Source organism: Quercus robur, chromosome 10 (genome assembly GCF_932294415.1).
Source record: "Quercus robur chromosome 10, dhQueRobu3.1, whole genome shotgun sequence".
Classification (NCBI taxonomy): Eukaryota; Viridiplantae; Streptophyta; class Magnoliopsida; order Fagales; family Fagaceae; genus Quercus; species Quercus robur.
The window spans coordinates 49,872,432-49,893,751 of record NC_065543.1 but is presented as its reverse complement, the minus strand read 5'-3'; the positions used below and the strand labels follow the sequence as shown (position 1 = coordinate 49,893,751).

The following is a 21,320-nucleotide window of genomic DNA, read 5'->3' as shown; positions in this document are numbered from 1 at the left end:
TCCCTATTATGCAATCAACCTATTCTATCACGTTACAATTTAGTAATTACCAATTGGTAACTCTCCAAAGTATAGGAATAGTTAGTATAGAAAGGCGAGAATTGTAAATTGGAATGCGATCTTACACATTGCATTGATCTAACGGATCAAAGGGAGTGAAATTTGTCATGTCACGCCATTGATTCGCGTGAAATCCAATGCAGGTTTTTAGGGAGGCAGAGCATGTGAGCAGGTTTTGAAATTATTGCAAATTTTGACAGTTGAGAGATTTTGGGGAGTGTGTTAGAAAGTGACTGTAAAATGTTAATCCAAACCAATTCTATCATGCAATCAACCTATTCTATCACATTACAATTTCGTAATTACCAATTGGTAACTCTCCAAAGTATAGGAATAGTTAGTATAGGAATATGTTTCACCTTCTCTAGTATAGGAATAACTTGTATTAAGGGGAACTATTGGGGAAGAAAATTTCAATAATCTCCTAAGTCCCTCCTAATCCACTAATCATGCCCAAATGTCTCTATATATTATGGTCATACATCAAAGCCAATCAAAGCAAATTCTTAAAATATAGGTCCGATTTCTAGCAAACTTTAGAAAATAGTACCCTTTTCTCACTTATACCACACTTAATAAAATTCTTTAAAGATTTGAGACACAGATTTGGTAGCTTTTTGGAAATTGTGGGAATTAAATGGAGAGAGGAAAAAAAATCTGAGTCTGAATTCGAGTATGTGAGAGGGAGTGGAATATATAGAAGGAATTTTTAAAAATAAAATAAAAAAAATTGAGCGACAACTTTGAAAAACCGTTGGAACTCCATGTCACCGATCTACGTGAGGGAGGGGAGAAAGGTAAGATTTGAGAAAGTGGGAATTTTTTGGATTGATCACCGTGAAAAAATATTAGCCAATAAGCCTTTGACACGTAGTTCTATAATTGCTTTGGAAATAGATTTCACCATTAACAAAGATCATCAATTCATCATCTCTTTTTGTTATTACCATTAATTATTTAACCATGGTATAACTGGAACTTTCTAGCATTTTTTTTTTTTTTTGGCTAAAATGCAAAATTAACCCTTTAAGTTTCTTAACCTTTCATTTTAGTCATTAATTGAATTTTTTTAATTAAAAAATTTTGAAGATAAATCTAAAAAATTGAAAAATTAGCCACAAAATATAACAAAAATGGATGGAAAGCCCTTAATTGAATAAACTTGAAAGTTAGAGGACTGAAATGAGCGAAAGCAAAAGTTAGAAGATTGAAATGAAATATAAAGAAACTTAGATAGTTAATTTTGCATTTTAACAATTTTTTTTTTTAAGTTTGATTTGTCTTATGTGTATACTTTATTCGGATTGTTGTTTAGTTTTCAAATTTTCATTAATGCAAAGGCTTGTCAAGAAGAGTAAAATCATGTTTCATGTGAAGATCTTCTCTAAATTTTTTCAATTTTTTATTTAGATGTAAAACATTTAATATTTAAAAATCAAGTCAACTTCAACAAATTTTTTTATTTTTTATTTTTTATTGAACTTCAACAAATTAATTCTCTTTAAATAATAGTATAGAGCATAGTTGTCAGTATCGTACGATACGCGATACGTATCGTTTGAAAAAAGTGCTGTATCGTTGATATGTATCGTAGGTGCATATGAATCGGACGATACAGTTGTATGAATCGTACGTATCGTGCGTATCGTACGTATTGGTTGTATCGGACGATACATAAACAATTTGCTTAAATAGGCTTTTTTAACCAAAATTTCAGCCCAAGTTTAGCCCAAAACGTTTTTCCATTTTTTTTAAAAGCAAGTTGGGCTATTTTGGTGGTTTGGCCCAATACAAAAGCCTTAATTTTTTTTTTTTTTTTTTTTTAGCCCTAAAAAAATTGAACCACAATTAAATCAATTTACCCACCACATAGTCGCATCAGTCAGTAGTCACCCACACGTTTTTTCCTTTGTATCTCAATTCTCAAGCTCTCAACTTTCCCAAAACCCCTTTGGCTTCCTCTCTTTCTGTTTTCATCTTTCTACCTTTTAGATCATCAAGTTTCAGGAGATCCCTCATCAAGGGACCACAAGCTCCAAAGGACCACAATCTTGTCTTTTTCTTCTATTCCTTTTCCTAACCCAAAAGTCCCACACTCTCACATGCTACTAGAGCAAGACAACAACAACAACAAGTGCTGCCTCACGTTGGGTCCACTGTGTGTGTAAGGTTAGTTTTTCTTTTTTCTTAATAAATTTTTTTGATTAATTCTTTATACTAAAAAATTATTGTAATTATTTATTGTTATTAACATATTATATTAGTTAATTTAGTTTAATATAACCGAGTGGCTTATAAAAAATTAGTTTAGTATAACTGAATATGTATCAATGTATGTATATGAGTGTTTATATATAAATATTATATATATATATATATATATATATATATATATATGTATTTTGTAATGTTAATATTAATACTGTGAATTTGTGATAGTGTAACTGTGATGCTTAATTTGTGTACATAAAAATTGTTGATTGACTATAAATTCATGTGTTCATATTTGCTTTTAGGTATATAAAAAAAATGGGTGATAGGAGGAAAAGAAATAAGGAGAAAGATCCCACTTGGGATCATTGTCTATGTATTAATGATGATAAGACAAGTAAGCTTAAGCTTAAATGTAATTATTGCTCAAATGAATATTGGGGTGGAGTCATAAGAATGAAAAACCATTTGGCACATACACATAAGGATGTTAAACCATGCTTGAAGGTGCCTGAAGATGTTAAAAATTATTTTGCCAAACTTTTGGAAAACATTAAAAAAAAAAAATGAGCAACTTGATGATGAGTTTGATGTTGAATGTCTTCAAGAAGATGAATTACAAAAGATTGGTGGTGATAATGCAAAAAAGGGAACCATGGATGCATACTTAAAAGGGAAATCAAATTCTAAACAAGTGACTTTACCTTCCTTGGTGAAAGATCGTATTGCAACTTGTTTGGCTATTTGTAGATTTTTTTATGCTCATGCTATACCTTTTCATTTAGTTAAGAGCCCTTTGTTTAAAAAAATGATGGATTTAGTTGCTAATTATGGCAAGGGATTGAAACTCCCTACTTATCATGAAACAAGGGTGACTTTCTTGAAAAAAGAGGTAGAAAATATGCACTTCACATTGGATAAGTATAAAAATGAGTGGAAAAAAATAGGTTGCACTTTAATGTCAGATGGATGGACGGATAATAGAGAGAGGTCTATCACAAACTTCCTTGTCAATAGTCCAAAGGGAACAGTTTTTCTTAAATCTATTGACACCTCCGATATTTCCAAGAATGCTGAAAATTTATTTCAATTGCTTGATTCTTTGGTGCAAGAAATTGGAGAGAAGAATGTGGTACAAGTAGTGACAGATAGTGCTTCGGCTTATGTTTTAGCTGGTGAAAAATTAATGGAAAAAAGACGTAAGATCTTTTGGAATCCTCGTGTTGCCCACTGTATTGATTTGATGCTTCATGACATTGGTGATTTGCCTGTGCATGCAAATACTATAAAAAAAGCAAAGAAGATCACTGTTTTTATTTACCGTCATATTTTGGTGCTTGATTTGATGAGAAAATATACAAAAGGGAGGGAATTGGCAAGACAAGGTGTCACAAGATTTGCCACTGCCTACTTTACTTTGAAGAGTATATATCAACAAAAGATTAGATTAAGGTCTATGTTTGCATCTGAGGAATGGGCTAAGAGTCCCTATGCAAAGAAAAGTGATGTCATTAATGTCCAATTAATTGTCTTGAGTGATCCAAAGTTTTGGCCTACTATTAAATTTTGCTTAAAATGTGTGATCCCTTTAGTAAAAGTTTTAAGGCTTGTAGATGGTGATGCAAAACTAGCAATGGGCTACATATATGAAGCTATGGATAGAGCAAAAGAGCAAATCCGGAAAAATTTTAATGATGCGCAAAGGAGATATGGACCTATATTGAGAATTATTGAAACTAGATGAAGCTTTAGCTTCATAGGCCTTTACATGCAGCAGCTTATTTTCTCAATCCTAAGTAAGTTCATTATTTGAATTGTTATATATTTTAATCTTTATCTTTATATTTTGTATGCATATTTATTAATAAGATATAAAACTGTGATAGGTTTTATTATGATCCCAACTTTGTTGCAAATGAAGAAGTGAGAGTTGGACTTTATGAAGTGATTGAAAGGATGTGTCCTACAACTTTGGAGAGGTGTAGGATTGATCTACAATTGGAGAAATTTGATAAAGCTGAGGGTTTGTTTGGAAAAGAAATGGCTATACTTACAAGAACAAAGAAGCAACCAGGTATGTGCTATTGTTATTATCATTATTATTGATTATCATTATCATCTTAATGTAACTTTTTATTTGTTGTTATCGTAATTATATTGTAGCCCTTTACAATTTCTTTTGTTGGTAATATAGCATTGTGGTGGGAAAGTTATGGAGTACATTGCAAAGAGCTTCAAAACTTAGCTATACGTGTCTTAAGCCTAACTTGTAGTGCAACGGAATGTGAAAGAAATTGGAGTACTTTTGATCATGTACACACTAAAAAAAGGAATTGTCTTGAGCAACAAAGAGTGAATGCTTTGGTGTTTGTAAACTATAATATTAATTTGGAGTTGAGACAAATAAAGAGAGAAGAGAATGGTGACTCATATGATCCAATTTGTCTATCGGATATGGAATCTGATAATGAATGGATTACCGAAAAGGAAGAACCTTGCTTGCCAGAAGATAATTCATGAATGGACATTCATGAATGCTTTGAAGTTAATGAGGAAGGATGAAGTAGAAAAAGAAAGAGAGGTATAAATTTATATTAAATTGAAATTTTCTTTTCTATATTATGAATAAAATGCTAATTTTGACAATATATATTTTTTGTTATTATTTTTATAGGTCCAAGAAATTTGAATGCCAAAAAGAAAAGTAAAGAAAAAGTTATTGAAGTTGAATAACCAGAAGAGATAGTGGATGTTGGAGATGATGAAGAAGATGTACAAGAAGATGCCAATGATGAAATGATTTTGCAAGATGATGAAGATGATAACTTCATTGTGTTGGACTATGGAGATGATTTTGATGATTTTGATTAGGCAGTGATGAATATGATTAGGAAAAAAAATATTTTGACTAATATAATATGTAGTGACTTTGAACTCTAATGAATTTGGATATGGATATTTTTATCTTTTGGATATGAATGTTAAAAATATATTTCCATTTGGTTTATTTGGTTAACTTAGTCGAATACTTTAACATAAGTGATAATTAAAGTAGTTATTATTTGCATATGTTTCAATTTTATAATAAATATATGTATATGTATAATGTTTTATAAATTTTATATAGTGTTTGTGTATCTTACGATACACGATACATAAAAATGAAAAAAACGATTTACGATACGATTCACGATTTGATAACTATGGTGTAGAGTAGATTTAAAGATTGATTTGACTTTTTTTTTTTAGAAACAAGACTTTTTCTAAAGTCTAGACATAATTAATTTTTGAAGGGACAAAATTAAACTTTACTCAATTGTTAAATGACTCAGTTGAATGAAAAACAGTTGATTTTATCCTACATTTGCTTTATCGGGTCTTGGATCCAATTGTTTTTTTTTTTTTTTTGTTTTTTTTTTTTGATGAATTGGATCCAATTGTTTTGTTTTTTAATATAAATACGCATTTGATGTAATCATATTAGTTAATGGGCCGGGTCGACCATTTATAATGTTATCAGTCTTGACTAAATTCAGATTGGTTGTCGTTGTTCTATTCAAGAATCATGCGAGTTCGATTTCGACTTTGAAAAGGATTCAGTTAACCCGAAGCCCAAATTTGATTAGTATTAGGCAAAAACACCAAAATTTTTTTTTTTTTTGATGAGCAAAAACACCAAATTTTAAAAAGGGGATTTGCTCAGCGAAAGTCGAAAATCTACAAACTCAAAAATCACAATCCGTTAACATTGGCATTCATCTCTCTCTCATATACACAAACACGCAGATTGTTAACTCCATTGTGCTTTTTTCTTCTTTGTTAAAAAAATTAATTAATTAATTAATTAAAAAATTAGTAAAATCTAAAAAAGATTTTTTTTAAAATCTAAAAATTAGTCATATCTATAACAAAATAAATAAATAATTGTAAATAACTATAAGTGTCATACAAAATCTAATATAAATGTAAAGTAAAATTAATATTTTCAAACCTAGTTTAATTTACTCGAACGTGAGATAAAGCATGTCACTGATGGAAGCCTCAAGCCTTAATTGAATGAACCAAAACAACACTATTTTAAGGGTAGTTAACAAACCAGTTTAACGGAGGATAAATGGAAGCCTCAATTGAACGAAAGTATTAGAGAATTAAAATAAATTCTTGTGAAATTTAGAATGTGAGTTTTACATTGTAGCTTCTTCTTTTTTTCATAATTCGATTGTTACGATTAAGAAGATGGGATTTGAATAGTGGACGTCTCCGTTAAAGATACCAAGAGGTGCAAATAGAGTTACGAGGCTCTTGGCTAATTTTCTTATAACTTGTTTTTATCACATAACCTAGTTTCAAGCATTAAAATCACCTAACGTGCACCTAGACACTCTTACAACGTGGTGTTAAAGTAGAGATTGAGGATGTAAGGGGGAAAAATGGTGATGTCCCCCTTAATATTGAGTTAGTTGAGTGTGTATTGTGTGGATGTGTATGGAGTCCTACATCGGACATATTTTTAGGGTCCGTTTGAGAATGGATTATTTAGCTAAAACTAAAAAATTTATGGTAAAAAAAGGGTAAAAAAAACAAACCTAAAAGCTAGCAAAATAGTATAATGAGACCCATAAATAGTACCCAAAAAAGAAATATGACCCATGAATAGTAACAAAAAGAAGTTCAAAACTCAAATAAGCTGAAACTTGCATTACATCCCAAACAGACTCTTAATATCTATTTGGAATCAACTTTAGTTTTTAGTTTTTATCTTTTATGTACAGTTTTTTAAACCTCACGTTTTCTCACTTTTTCCAAAATACAAATATACTTAAGCACACCTCCAAGCTCCAGCAAAAATTTAGATAAATTGTCCCAAACGGACACTAAGTTATATGAGCTTTATAAATAACTACAATGAGTTTCAATTGTGATTAGACTACTCCTTTTAGGATCTAGTGCCTATATGATACATGGAAAAAAAAAATTTAACGAAAAGTTAAGTAAGGTAATAGTAAAAAGAATAAGATGAATATTTTTGAATTATAATCAAGTTAGTGTAAATCAGTATACTTTTTTTTTACACTTTTTTTTGAGAATCAGTGTAAATCAGTATACTAGGTAAGTATCCATTTAATACAATCACAATTTATTTATGACCAAACATTTAGGGGCTATTTGGTATCAGAGTTTAAATAGCAATTTTCAATATTTAAACAACAATAACACTTTTGACATGTATAAAATCAAATATATATTTTCACAAATCTAAAAATTGAACAACAATTCTAAAAATCTTCAACCCTAAGTATCCTTCATGTTTTGCAAGTTACTCTTTATCGCTTCATTCAATACAAAGATGGATTCGTTTCTTTAATCGCGCCCTTTTCATTCAAACTATTGGGCCTTGAATTTTTAATATAAACAATCAATGGGTGTGTGGTCATTTAGTTAATGGGCCGGGCCGTCCAACTTTTAATATCATCCGAGCTCGACAAATTTCATTCATGAATCGCATTCATTCATGCGAGTTCGACTTCGAATCTGCAAAGGATTCAGTTAACGCCAACTCCAAATTTGAATAGGATTCGGCAAAATACTTCAAATATATATATAAAAGACTTGCTCAGCAAAATCTACAAACTCAAAAATCACAATCTGTTCTCACTCTCTCTCTCAAGGGTGTCTCTGCCAATACTACTTGTGTGAGAAGGCCAGAATAATGGAGCTTGGATCTAAGTCTCAACCACAAAAGGTTTGTCTTTCTCAAAAGCAACCCAAATTTTATATTTTTTTTTTTTGGTTGTTTTTCTGTGTTTCTTCAAGTTCTGTTCTTTTGGTTATTAGATTGCTCGATTTTTTCAAATTGAAGTCACTCTTTTTAAATTTTGTTGTTTTAAAATTGCTCAGTTTCTGGTATAATTGTCTGAGATTTACTCACTGAAAGTTACGTAATTGAGTAGGAAGTTAAAGTCTTTGCTAATATATGTTAAAATTTTGTCACACTGTTTTAGTAAAAGATTTTGTAATGTTGGTCTCACATGCTAGGTTGTAATGTTAGTGCTCGGTTAGAACTTGGAAGACTTACCTTTTTGTTTTACTGCTGTTGTGGCAGATGGTGTCAATCTGTTTAGTTTATGAATTAAGTTTCTAATCTTTTCTTTAAAAAAATTAAATAAATAAAGCTCCGTTTTGGTATAGTTTTGTAAGATATATTATCTGAAAGTTACTGAGTAAAGTGAAAAAGTTATAGTCTTTGCTAACATATGTTTACATTGTCATGCTCAGTGTGACGAGACAAACAGTTTCTGTATGGATCGGTTAAGTGATTTGCCGGACGAAATTATTGTCTCCATTCTTTCATTTTTGAAGTTGAAAGAAGCAGCAAGGACGAGTGTCCTCTCTAGAAGGTGGGGACATCTGTGGAAATTTACGACTGGTAGCTTGGACTTTGATGATTCATCATTACAATATCTCAGGAAGAAGAGCTTTTCTAAGACTTTACCTGGAATTGACAGGGATAGGTATGTCGGTTGGGTAAATCATGTATTGCAATTGCATCAAGCTCATACCATAGATGGGTTTAAAGTTTGTTTTCCTCTAAAAGAGGAGTGTAACAAATTGGATATTGACAATTGGATACTTTTTTCACTGAGAAAGAAAGTGAAGAGGCTTTCATTGGATTTTGACCCTATTATTACAGGCTCGGCTAGGGGACATTACACTCTTCCTGCTCAAATTCCTCATGGTTATAGCCTCAATTTCCTAACAAACCTCTCTTTGAGTTATGTGGAAGTGACCGGAAAAGTTCTTGCTTATGTTTTATCTAATTGTCCATATATTGAAGCACTACATGTGGAAGCCTCAAATTCTTTGGTGAAATTAAAGTCTTCTAGGCCTTTGCTCAAGCTAAAGCATTTAGAGATATTACGCTGCTTCTCTCTCAAAAAGATTGAGATTTCCGCCATAAATCTTGTTTCATTCAAATATTTTGGGGATAAGATAAGGTTATGTCTAGGGGATGTTCCCAATCTTGTTGATGTGTCTATGGATGGTTTGTATGCTTTTGATTTTATGAAGAAATGTTGCCCGATTTCAAGTTATCTCTCTCAGCTGCAGACAATTGTACTAAAGGTGTATGTTGAGGTTAGTGATAAAAACACTTATACACAAACACTCATGATTGTCAACTCCGTTGTGCTTTTTTCTTCTTTTTTTTCCTAAACATCAATGTTTGTTTATATGAATGTTCTCATTTTTCTTGGTTTAATTTTTCAGGGGTTCCCCAAATTTCCAGAGTTAAGAAGCCTCAAGAAATTAACATTGATTGTATCTTCATATCGTGCCCACAGTCTCCTTTGTTGCACTTCCCTGCTGAAGGCATCTCCCTTTTTGCAAAAATTTACACTCGAGGTAAATATTGTTATTACTTTATTGTTTATTATTTTAGAGTTATGGACTTTATTGTTTGGAGATTTTTTAAGATTTATTTTCACTTGAGCTTAGCACTTAGCTGTCTTTTCCTTCACATTTTGTAATGCATATTAGCTGGATTGTTTTTGTAGTTGGACAAGCTATTAGATAGTAAATAACTTCCAATTAATAAAAAGTTTGGCATGCATGTTAAAAAATAAGTATGATGGATCTTTAAAATGTTAATTGGTGTAACTTAACCAAAGAGTCCAGCGGTAGCTTGATACAGATCTTATATATGTGTGTGTGTGTGCTCTTCCACCCTTATTGTGTGCATTGTGATGCATCTGTCCCTTGTAGTTTATGAGTGTTCACTGCAAATAAAATCAGTCCATTATTTATTGGTTAGAATTCAGTATAAAAGATAATCATGATAACCCTGTTTTACTTGTATAAAATAATAAATAAATAAAAACCATGATAAGCCTATTTCATGTGCTGTTTTGTTTTCAGTTTTTTTTTTTTTTTGGTTACTTTTTTTAAGTGGAATGTCATAATCGTGGATGCTTGTGGATTAGGAAAGCTACTTTTGTCCATATGAGTAGCTCTAGCACTTGGCTCTCCAAATGGAAGCTACAACTGGTTGGCTTCTTAGACATTGGTAGAATGGGTTTTATTGGTCTTGTAGTATGCTTTTGTTTTCCTAATGTCATGATTATGTTCTAAAATTCTTTTGGAAATAAGCCCATTTCAAGCGTTACAGAACCTACAACAGTCAGCACAGGAGACAACCTACTATTCTTTTTTTTTTTTTTAATAAGTCAGAGACAACCTACTTCTATTCAACAAACAAGGAAAAATAATAAAATAGAGGACCTATAACATATGCCAAAGTCATTATTTCTCTGCTGCTTTTAGTTATTGGTGATAACATTGTTAATTGTGTTGCTATACCTATATTCCAGTAGTTTTTTGAACATTCTATCTTTTAACTTAGCATAACGCTGCTATTTCTTCTTTGTGACAGATGATAGGGCTAAATAATGACCTTGGAAAAATTGAGGCACAGAAGGCTAAATGTCCACACCAATGCCTCAAGGTGCTTGAATTGATTGGTTTTGTTGGTGGTACACATGACATGGAGCTTGCCCTAGATGTACTCAACAATGCTGTGTCACTGGAGACGATAATTATTGACACACGGTTACCTTTTGTGGAGAATACTAGGGATCCTATGACGAAATTAGCCGCTTTAACTCGTGCCAGGCAACTCGAAACAACATTACCACCAAGGATTAAAATGGTGATAGTGTAAAAGTATTGTGAAATGTAAACCTTAATGTATTCATGGAGTGAGCTTAGCTTCAACTTTGCAAGAATGAAGCACATAAGTTTATTTAAGTTTATCATTGAATGTAGTGATTGACAGTAGGTATATCTCATGCTTTTAGGGGAAAAAGTATGTCTCATGCAGCTTACTGTAGTTCTGGCTACAATGGTGTGTTGAGGGTGCAGCTTGCACATTTATGATGAATGTATCTGTTATTGTATTTTCTTTTCGTGTGTTACTGTTACCAAAAAGCTTTAATTATTTGCTTTTTACTTTTTTAAGGATAAAGAATGTGTTTACTGTTTAGTTAACTCATCGAAAATATTTTAATGCCAATGGGTTTTAATTCAACAATAGGAGTGTTATCAGTTATCACTTTATCACTGTTATGTTATCCCATAATGTGTTGAAATGTGTGAGCAAACCTATATTAAGGTCAAAAACCTATAACAAGGCCCATTTGGTCTTGGAGGTGCAGTAAAGATCTGTTTTGGGAATGATTGATGAACACAAACAAAGTTTATTTGTCAATTGATGCCATTGATTACTAATGATGCCATTGATTATTTCATTTAAAGAATTGAAGATATGTTCAAGAGTGTTCAAGGATAAAGCTTGATGTTTATAAATTAAAGTTTGATATTCAGATGGGATTTCACCATCTTTAGTCTTTACCAAATAGATGAGGTTGGATTGGAAGTATTGAGAAAGACAAAAACAAAATTTTCTAGTAGAGATGCCAAGACAGAATAACTCTTTTTTTTTTGGTTATCTTAGTCTGGTGGTTGTCTTAAAATTGAATTTCTATAATTTTATTTGGGACTGTCCCTTCTAATTTAGGTCCATCCTTTATAATGTAAGTTTATTTGTCAATTCTTGGGAGCTTCAAGATCCAAAACTGCAGACTAATAAAATAAGGCCATCAGAACAACAAACTACACCGCATGCAAGAAATCCCACTACAACCGATTAAATATTGGTTTGATGGGAAATTCGAATGGATGGTTCACAATAATATTCCAAGTTAAAATACAACATTAAATTTTCCAAGTTAAAAATTAAATTACCATGGAATTCAAGCTTGATCCAACTTAATGAAATTTGAACACATATTTGGGGTTTCAAACATTATATCCTCTATTCATTTCAACCGAATCAGTTGTAGAATTGCTTAGAACAGCCCTCTAAGCATAGGAATTTACACAATTCATAGTAGATTTAACTAAAAACCCCACAAAAAATCAATTTCCCCTTTTCTCCTATTTCAAAGTCATAGTAAAACTAACTACTAAAAACACACAAAAAAAAATCAATTTCCCCTGAACTTGCCCTTAGGAGAGTTGATCTGAAGATGAATCAGAGTAGCTCTTTCCTTGATTTTCCCCAATAGATCATCAGACTCGCATAGAAGAAGAACACCCTCTGTCAAAGGAAAGATAGCATGAATGACCTCCAAGGACAGGAAGTCATCTATGTCACCAATAGGCACCACCGTCCCTGGCACATTTAGCAACCGATAGAGTGAAATGGAAAACAAGCAAATGCTTGCCACCTGCCAATTAAGCCCTTCCTCTGCCAAGAAATATTCTCTCTCCACGTTGCACAGAGTAGCCCTTCTCTTTTCCATCCAACCTCTGTTCTTTGCTCTAGACTTCTTCATCACAGCTGTAGCGTCCAGCCCATTTTTCACCATCAATTTCTTTGACACATTCAATCCAGCAGGTAAATTCAGTTTGGCTTTCGCCAATTTCTTCTTGGCTCTATTCCAGTCAGCAAAATTGTATCGCAGGAATTTGATCCACAGCTTGAGCTCTTCATACTCTCTATTGCGGTAATAAGTTGCCAACATCACCTCCTGTCGATCAAACCATATAGGCAGTGGTCCGATGCCACACGCTGAAAATAAACACAACATTCAACATTCCAGAGACACAAAAATTAATTGGAAACTGAAATTCAATGCAATTGCAATTCTAATTTATTATAGAAACTGAAATTACAAGAAAAAAAAAATATAGAAATTACCTTCGGAGATCTTACGATGGAGCTCATCCCGAATTCTCTTCACTTGCTTCCTCACAGACTCTTGGTTTGGAAGGAGAAATTCAGAAAGGTTAATGGCACGACTTTTCACCAATTCGCAAAGCTTTTTTGCTTCGGGAATCGCCATGAGTGTGAATGTGGGTAGGTTTTTTTCTGCTTTCGAAATTGGGAATTTCAGAGGGAAATGAATGAAGAAACAGAGTATGAGCCTGAGTTGAGTCTCTGTGAGGCGGGAATTTAAAGCGGGTAGCGGCAAATTCATATAAACCGTTGGATGATTTAAAACCATTCGTGTCCGTTGATTTTTTACTACGATCCGTGTGAATAAAGATTTTTTTTATTGATCCGCGTAATCAAAAATCAACTTATAAGTTATAACTATCTGCCAGGTGTTCTCCACAACTTGTAACTCACTCGTTAACGTTGAAACTCTCTACAACTTATATACTTTCAACATAAAAATATAAAGATATATTTGTGTTTGCTTGAGATTTAATATTTCTTGTTTGCCTTGTCAAAATTTTGATATGAAAAATATAAAGATATATAATTGGACTATTTTAGTTAATTTTTCTATTTGTACTAACCAAAAATATTTATTTATATTTTAAATAATTGTTAAATTAATTATGATGTCATTAAGGTTTAACCTTTATTCGATTTCGATCCGACCTCAAAAACTTTGAATCTTTTCTTTTTATATATGAGGAGCTCCTTTTATTTTGAAGTAAAATATTTTCCGAAAAATGTTTTCCCATTTCATGTGCTTGTTTGTATGTAAAATATGGTCAAACTTGTAAAATATTTTCCGTTAACTATAAAATCCTTTATAAAAAGTCATAAAACATTTTACCTTAAAAATTTTGATAAAATATTTTAATTTTAAATGTATTTATATATTTGCATGGGTTACATGCTAGTAATAAATAATAAAGGAGATCCATGACTATTAAACGATGCTTAGAAATTAGAATACAAATCAAAAATAAAAATATTTATTAATTTTCAAATGCACTATTATTATTCTGAGCATAAATGCACTATTTGTTTTGTAAAATGGTATTTAATATCTCTTATTTTCATGTCCCAACTATGTTCTAAAATATATATATATATATATATATATATATATATTAAATAACATGACCGAGACATGCATGCAGAAGTGTTCCATGAGTATCAAGTGTTCGACATGGAAATGAAGTGTTTGTGTTTCATAGAATTTTTCACTCTTCGAGTAATTTTACTGTTTTTATATGTTTTTACTAAGTTTATGATCCTTGTAGGGACACGATTTTCAACCCAAGCCCAAAATGTAAGGGATACTGGCCCAGTGAACCCAATACAATAAATTTATAGAGAATGGGTAGAAGAACTAGGCTTTAGTGAATGGGATAACAGTTATAATGAGTTTCCAAGACAATCAAACAGAAACGAACCAAGTTTGTACAAGAGAGTTTGTTCTCGGCACAATCCGAGAAGTTTTGTTCCGGTATATATTGGATAATAATGGTTACAGGAGTTATTGAGATTGCTACAGTGCTTTCTCTTCTCCTTTTTCTCTCTCCGATCCTTGGGGTCTCTACCCTTATTTATACTACATATCTTCCTTCATCTCTACCCTACACGTGGATAGTTGATAGTTTATACTGATATTTGTCCCATCAACCCCCTCTAGAAGTCTTTTCGGATGGTTGTAAGGATGCAATAATACTGTGCAGAAGTCACTTCCTCATCAATGCAGCCAAAGAGTTAGCTGGGGTGCATTCAATGCGGTGATAGCAACTTTTCCCATGATATTTTGGGATTCTTCTCTATCTTTTGTTCCTGCAATGCTTATCCATATTTCCAGAATTTCATGGATCGCACCTCTAGATGGCAGGCATCCTTTACGGACCTCTGCCTTGGCTAGTCGAGGACAAATTCATCCTCGGCACAAACTCCTAGGCCATTATGTTCAATATTGTCTTCCTTATCCACTAGCATGGATTTCCTTGGCTATACTTACCCATCCTCGGACAGCCCCTTATCCTCGGCTTGGGCCTTAGGCCCAAAACCCAATTGTATGATCTGGGCCCATGACCCCACAATAGCCCCTCAAAACTCCAGTTTTTTCCTCTCATCCGAGGAAAAAGGTGGGGTTTTAAATTCTTAAGAGTTAATTCTGCTTTGATCCTTTGATTTACACCCGAGGGAGTGCCGTTTCACGCGCCCCATATTTGTACTGTAAATTGCTCCTTTCAGAGCTACCAATCTGAGGAGTTGGTTATAATTTTGAGTCTGTCTTGACACTTATAGAAAGATGCCATGTGTGTTAATTTTCCCAAAGTATGTGGTTCGAGGACTCATGCATAGCTAAGGTTTTGCTTAACACTTAGCAGGAGATCCGAGGGGATCCGACATAGTTATGGTTCTTCTTAGCAGGAGGTCTGAGGGACCCGACATATCTAAGGTTCCATATAACGCTTAGCAAGAGATCCGAGGGGATCCGACATAGCTAAGGTTCTTCTTAGCAGGAGGTCTGAGGGACCCGACGTAGCTAAGGCTCTTCTTAGCAGGAGGTCTGAGGGACCCGACATAGCTAAGGTTCCGTATAACGCTTAGTAGGAGATCCGAAAGGATCCGACATAGCTAAGGTTCTTCTTAGCAGAAGGTCTAAGGGACCCGACGTAGTTAAGGCTTTTCTTAGCAGGAGGTCTGAGGGACTCGACATAGCTAAGGCTCCGTATAACGCTTAGCAGGAGATCCGAGGGGATCCGACATAACTAAGGTTCTTCTTAGCAAGAGGTCTGAGGGACCCGACATAGTTAAGGTTCTTCTTAGCAGGAGGTCTGAGGGACCCGACATAGCTAAGGCTCTGTATAACGCTTAATAGGAGATTCGAGGGGATTCGACATAACTAAGGCTCTTCTTAGCAGGAAGTCTGAGGGACCCGACATAGCTAAGGCTCTGTATAACGCTTAGCAAGAGATCCGAGGGGATCCGACATAGCTAAGGTTCTTCTTAGCAGGAGGTCTAAGGGACCTGACGTAGCTAAGGCTTTTCTTAGCAGGAGGTCTGAGGGACCCGACATAGCTAAGGCTCTATATAACGCTTAACAGGAGATCCGAGGGGATCTGACATAGCTAAGGTTCTTCTTAGTAGCTTCAGTGCGTGTTAATTTCCCCAAAGCAGAAGGTCCGAGGACCCGACATAGCTAAGGTTCTGTTTAACCGCTTCTCCATCCATGCTTTGACTCTCGGCTTCTTTCTCCAATGGGAATTCAGTGTACTGGGCTACTAGACCCGCGAGAACTAGCCCCTTGACAAGTGTACGGGGCATATACTTGACGTCAGAAACCCCTAGAATTGCGCCCCATTTAGCAATCCTCCCCGCGTAATCATTACTTCAAAGTGCAGACCTAAGCGGGAGCTAAGTTATGACAATAATTGTGTGTTCTTGGAAATAATGAGAAAGCTTTCGTGTGGCATGCACTATCGCCAAAATGGTCTTTTCGAGGGACTCTTGCTGATAGGAGCTTGATCCCACCATGGTTAACCATTGCATTCACCAACGCACAAGCTCTCCTCACAGACGGCGCCAATTGTAGGGACACGATTTTCAACCCAAACCCAAAATGTATGGGATACTGGCCCAGTGAACCCAGTACAATAAATTTGTAGAGTGTGGGTAGAAGAACTAGGTTTTAGTGAATGGGATAACAGTTATAATGAGTTTCCAAGACAATCAAACAGAAACGAATCAAGTTTGTACAAGAGAGTTTGTTCTCGACACAATCCGAGAAGCTCTGTTCCGGTATATATTGGATAATAATGGTTACAGGAGTTGTTGAGATTGCTACAGTGCTTTCTCTTCTCATTTTTCGCTCTCCGATCCTTGGGGTCTCTACCCTTATTTATACTACATATCTTCCTTCATCTCTACCCTACACGTGGATAGTTGATGGTTTATGCTGATACTTGTCCCATCAACCCCCTTTAGAAGTTTTCTGGGGTGGTTGTAAGGATGCAATAATACTGTGCAGATGTCACTTCCTTATCAATGCGGCCAGGGAGTTAGCTAAGGTGCATTCAATGCAGTGATAGCAGCTTTTTCCAAGATATTTTGGGATTCTTCTCTGTCTTTTGTTCCTGCAATGCTTATCCATATTTCCAAAACTTCATGGATCGCACCTCTAGATGGCAAGCATTCTTTACGGACCTCTGCCTTGGCTAGCTGAGGACAAATTCATCCTCGGCACAAACTCCTAGGCTATTATGTTTAATATTGTCTTCCTTATCCACTAGCATGGGTTTCCTTGGCTATGTTTACCCATCCTCGATCGGCCCCTTATCCTCGGCTTGGGCTTTAAGCCCAAAACCCAATTGTATGATCTGGGCCCATGACCCCACAATCCTAATTTAAATAAAATTGAAAATTAGAAAAAGAAAAAGAAAAAGAGAAATAGGTAAATTGTAAAATACACCTTGAAATTCAGGATTGCTTGAATTTTACATAAAATTGAAATTTACACTAATTTTACTTTCCATTAGCAAAAGGAGCCCTTCATTAGGCGACTCACACGTGGCCCTTAAGTGACATGCTAGTAAGCCTAATACGACACCGTTTTACACAAGGTAGAATTCCACTAGACCAGGCCCACTGAACGATGCCGTTTTGGCCTGAAATCAAAACCCAAAAGTCAAAACAAAGATGTGCAACGATGCCGTTTCACCAGAACTCAAAATCCCATTCCAAAATAACATCAATACCAAGAGTCCCAGACAGCTCCACCGTCGACGGCTCCACCTCGACCAGATCAGGTCCAAGGCGACGGCGACGGCGACTGTGAATTTCTTTGGTCTTTCTCTCTAACTGTTCTCTCTCTCTCTCTCTCTCTCTCTCTTGCTTTTCCATAATTGCCATGGCTGGATTTGTTATGATTTTTGTGTTTTCATTCATTTAACGAAAATGGGTTTTTCTTTTCTGGTCTCCAATCCTTTTATATTGTCCAAATTTCGGTTTTTCTTTTTCTGGGTAAAAAATATCAGTCTTTATCTGCTACATGTTTGACAAAATGCCCCAGAGAGTTGAGTTTGTTACATGTTTTGCTATATAGTTGACTAATTGAGTTTATGTTAAATGTCAGGTCCAACATGGTTTAAAATTTATATTTGTGTAGTCCCCTTTGAAAATTTTGTTAGAATGGAGAGAATTGTTTGGTTTTCATTTTGCAAGAGAAAAATAAAAATGGGTATTGGAGTTTATTGACAACTTATACTTGTTTTCTAGGTAATGGTTTTTGTTAGTTTCAGAACCAGTCATGTATATGAAAATCTAATCTAAGCAATTCAAACTCAATTTTGAATTAAAAAAAGACAAAATAGAAGCAAGCTCCTGTACTACTCTGCTATTTTTACAAGCTTCTTCATGGTCTCATAGTTGATGGTTAAACTCATTGTGTAATGTGTACCTCTTTGAGTAGCTAACATATATTTATATTGTCATGGTCTGAAATCTTCAGTGTGATGAAAATGAACAATTTCGACATGGATCGGTTAAGTGAATTGCCGGATGATATTCTTGTTCCAATTCTGTCAGTGTTGACATTGAAAGAAGCAGGGAGGACAAGTGTTTTATCTAAAAGGTGGAGATATCTGTGGACATTTACGACTGGTAGCTTGGACTTTGATGGGGAGGGATTGGTTAAAACGTCTTTAAAATTTAGAAGGCGTAGCTTTGTTAAAATGGTGAACCACGTATTGAAATTGCATCAAGGTCATACTATAGATGAGTTTAGAGTTTGTTTTGATGTGAATGGAATGAAATTCAAGTCTGAAATTGACAATTGGATAAGCTTTTCATTGAGAAAGAAAGTTAAAAGACTTTTGTTGGAGTTCAAACCTATTATGTCAGACTTTCGTTATACTCTTACTATGAAATTTCTTCATGAAAGCTCTTCAAATCTATTATGTGGGGATTTCCTAACAGACCTCTGTTTGAGCAATGTGGAAGTGACTGGAGAAGTTCTTGACTGTGTTTTATCTAATTGTCCATCCATCGAAGTGTTACGTGTGGAAGGCTCACAATCTCTGGTGGAGTTTAAGCCTTCTTGCCCTTTGCTCAAGTTAAAGCATTTAATGATATTGTGCTGCAGCTTTCTTAGAATTGTCGAAATTTCTGCTATAAATCTTGTGTCATTCAAATATTGTGGGAAGGCAACAAGGATGCTTCTAGGGGATGTTCCTAATCTTGTTGAGATGTATTTGTCATTTCAATATTCTGACATTCTAGTTGACAATCGTATCCTGCCTTCACATTATTTCCCTCAACTGGAGACAGTTATAAATAATCTTCTGGAGATATCTTTGTCATTTCAGTATTCTGACATGCTAGACAATATTATCCTGAATTCATGTTATTTCTCTCTACTGGAGACACTTTTTCTAGAATTACCTGCTATGGTAAGTGATAAAAACACTTTCATGTTTGCTAATCCCATTGTGTTTTCCCCCTAATTTTAAGGTTCTTTATGTGGTTCACATGTTCAGAAATTTATTCACCTCCCCAAATTTTCCGAATTAAGAAATCTCAAGCAATTGAAATTGGTTTTCTATGCAATTCAGGTTGAAAGCCTCCATTTTTGCTCTTCCTTGCTGAATGCCTCCCCTGTATTGCACAAATTTACAATCAAGGTAAAGATGGTTACTTCAGACGTTAATTTTAAAGTTGTGGGATTTATTGTTGAAACATTTTATAATGCACATTTTCACTTAGCCTTAGCTTTAACACTGACTACAGTTTATATTATGCATGTGCATTATATAACCACATTTGCTTTGTTATCAACTGCCTATAATTCCCACATGATTGTTTGTTGTTGTGTCTAATATTCTGAAATATGTACAACAAAAGTTATTCCTAAACTCTGTTTTCAAACTCCTTTTTTGTTCCCTTGTACAGCCCTTACCAGGCAGTTTTTATTGTGTTCTTTACTGTCTAGAGAGGCTATCTATTTGGTTCAAGTTACACATGGTTTAGATTTTATCGATGTTTAATCACTGAATAACTTTTTATTGGATGAATTTTTTTTGGCCAATCCACTGTTAGATTCTTTGATTATGTCCTCCATGTTTGCAAATATCAAAGTTATTAGAGTTCAATCACTATATTATACAAAAGAATGTTCAAATTTTATGTTTTATATTCTTTACAATTATACACATAGCATGTGTTTATGGATTAGATAATAAATAACATTTACTTAACATGAAATTTGGCTTGTGTAACATTACCAAAGAGTTACTCTATGGTCAATGTGTGACTTGGCTAACCCTATATACATGTGTGTGGGTGTTCCCCCCTTATTGTGTTGTGATGTCTGTGAATTAAATTAGTCCATAGTGCACTTGCTAGTTGTGGATCATTCTCTCTATCTCGAGAATTATAATTTTCTGAGTGTTTTCTGCTAACAAAATGAGTCCATTCTTTAGTAGATAGAATTTTGTATAAATAATAAACATGATAAGCTTATTTCAAGTGCTAATTGTTATTAGTTTTTTTTTTTTTTTTTTTTTTGGTAAATGTTGTTTGGTTGAATATGGTATAATAGTAGATGCCCCTAGATTAGGAAAACTACTTTTGTTCATAAGAATAGATCTCAGCGCTCGTCTTTCCAGATGTAAGATTAAACTGTTTGTCTTAGTATGCTTATATTTTCCTTCTATTGTAATGATATTCCAAAGTTCATTTTGAAATAAGCCGATTACAAGCCTTTGAACCTAAAGCGGTCTCAATTGACACAGGAGATCATCTACTTCTTTTGACTAGCATAACACCTTTACTTCTTCCCTGTGACAGTTGATAGGGCTTGAGGATGTAGCTGCGGAAGGAAACAGAACGGTGACGAGGGATGAATATCCACACCAATGCCTCAAGGTGTTTGAATTGATCGGTTTTGTTGGTTGTGCAATTGACATGGAGCTTGCCATGTACATAATCAACAATGTTGTGTCGTTGGAGAAGATTATTATTGATACACGAAGTCCAGATGTGGAGGAAATGCTACTCGATTATAGGGATCATGAGAAGAATTTAGCAGCTATTACTTGTGCGAGGCAACTAGAAACAAGATTACCTCTAGGGGTGGAATTGGTGATATTGTCATAGTTTTGTAAAATAACCTTTTTAGTGACTAATAAGTGAGCTTAGGGAAAAAATGAGTTTAAGTTCAACTTGGCAAGGTTAATCACATTAATGCATTGGTGGTGCATATCATGCTGTGCATTTTGGTTTT

General features: G+C 34.1%; 4 protein-coding genes across 5 annotated transcripts; 3 read left to right on the top strand and 1 right to left on the bottom strand.

Annotated features, from left to right (window-relative positions):
- Positions 1-3,079: 3,079 nt before the first annotated feature.
- On the top strand, positions 3,080-4,015 carry LOC126704298 (uncharacterized). Its single transcript, XM_050403298.1, has one exon. It carries the CDS (start codon positions 3,080-3,082, stop codon positions 4,013-4,015), a length of 936 nt encoding a protein of 311 aa, XP_050259255.1.
- A 3,759-nt stretch (positions 4,016-7,774) lies between these two features.
- LOC126703276 (F-box/LRR-repeat protein At3g03360-like) lies at positions 7,775-11,242 on the top strand. The gene is made up of 4 exons (XM_050402241.1): positions 7,775-8,014; positions 8,548-9,405; positions 9,538-9,672; positions 10,700-11,242. The coding sequence occupies exons 1-4, from the start codon at positions 7,982-7,984 to the stop codon at positions 10,985-10,987; spliced, it is 1,314 nt and encodes a 437-aa protein (XP_050258198.1). The 5' UTR covers positions 7,775-7,981; the 3' UTR covers positions 10,988-11,242.
- An 881-nt stretch (positions 11,243-12,123) lies between these two features.
- On the bottom strand, positions 12,124-13,250 carry LOC126702132 (uncharacterized). The gene is made up of 2 exons (XM_050400778.1): positions 13,028-13,250; positions 12,124-12,898 (listed from the first exon to the last, which is right to left on the bottom strand). Exons 1-2 carry the CDS (start codon positions 13,170-13,172, stop codon positions 12,312-12,314), a joined length of 732 nt encoding a protein of 243 aa, XP_050256735.1. The 5' UTR covers positions 13,173-13,250; the 3' UTR covers positions 12,124-12,311.
- A 4,474-nt stretch (positions 13,251-17,724) lies between these two features.
- Positions 17,725-21,320, top strand: LOC126702504 (F-box/LRR-repeat protein At3g58900-like). Of its 2 annotated transcripts, none has more exons than XM_050401208.1 (4): positions 17,725-17,885; positions 18,549-19,488; positions 19,651-19,719; positions 20,885-21,320. In XM_050401208.1, the coding sequence occupies exons 2-4, from the start codon at positions 18,553-18,555 to the stop codon at positions 21,191-21,193; spliced, it is 1,314 nt and encodes a 437-aa protein (XP_050257165.1). In that variant the 5' UTR covers positions 17,725-17,885; positions 18,549-18,552; the 3' UTR covers positions 21,194-21,320. The 2 variants fall into 2 exon arrangements, with proteins under 2 accessions (XP_050257165.1, XP_050257166.1); XM_050401209.1 differs by having other exon boundaries at positions 17,739-17,901.

Excerpts from the sequence above, each read along its gene's own strand:
- LOC126704298 (XM_050403298.1), top strand. The coding sequence starts at position 3,080 with ATGATGGATTTAGTTGCTAATTATGGCAAGGGATTGAAACTCCCTACT.
- LOC126702132 (XM_050400778.1), bottom strand. The coding sequence starts at position 13,172 with ATGGCGATTCCCGAAGCAAAAAAGCTTTGCGAATTGGTGAAAAGTCGT. Across the intron at positions 12,899-13,027 it reads CCATCGTAAGATCTCCGAAG|CGTGTGGCATCGGACCACTG; the intron begins GTAATTTCTATA and ends GTTTATTTTCAG.
- LOC126702504 (XM_050401208.1), top strand. The coding sequence starts at position 18,553 with ATGAAAATGAACAATTTCGACATGGATCGGTTAAGTGAATTGCCGGAT. Across the intron at positions 19,489-19,650 it reads TTCTAGAATTACCTGCTATG|GTTGAAAGCCTCCATTTTTG; the intron begins GTAAGTGATAAA and ends TATGCAATTCAG. Across the intron at positions 19,720-20,884 it reads TGCACAAATTTACAATCAAG|TTGATAGGGCTTGAGGATGT; the intron begins GTAAAGATGGTT and ends TCCCTGTGACAG.
- LOC126703276 (XM_050402241.1), top strand. The coding sequence starts at position 7,982 with ATGGAGCTTGGATCTAAGTCTCAACCACAAAAG. Across the intron at positions 8,015-8,547 it reads CTAAGTCTCAACCACAAAAG|TGTGACGAGACAAACAGTTT; the intron begins GTTTGTCTTTCT and ends TGTCATGCTCAG. Across the intron at positions 9,406-9,537 it reads TACTAAAGGTGTATGTTGAG|GGGTTCCCCAAATTTCCAGA; the intron begins GTTAGTGATAAA and ends TTAATTTTTCAG.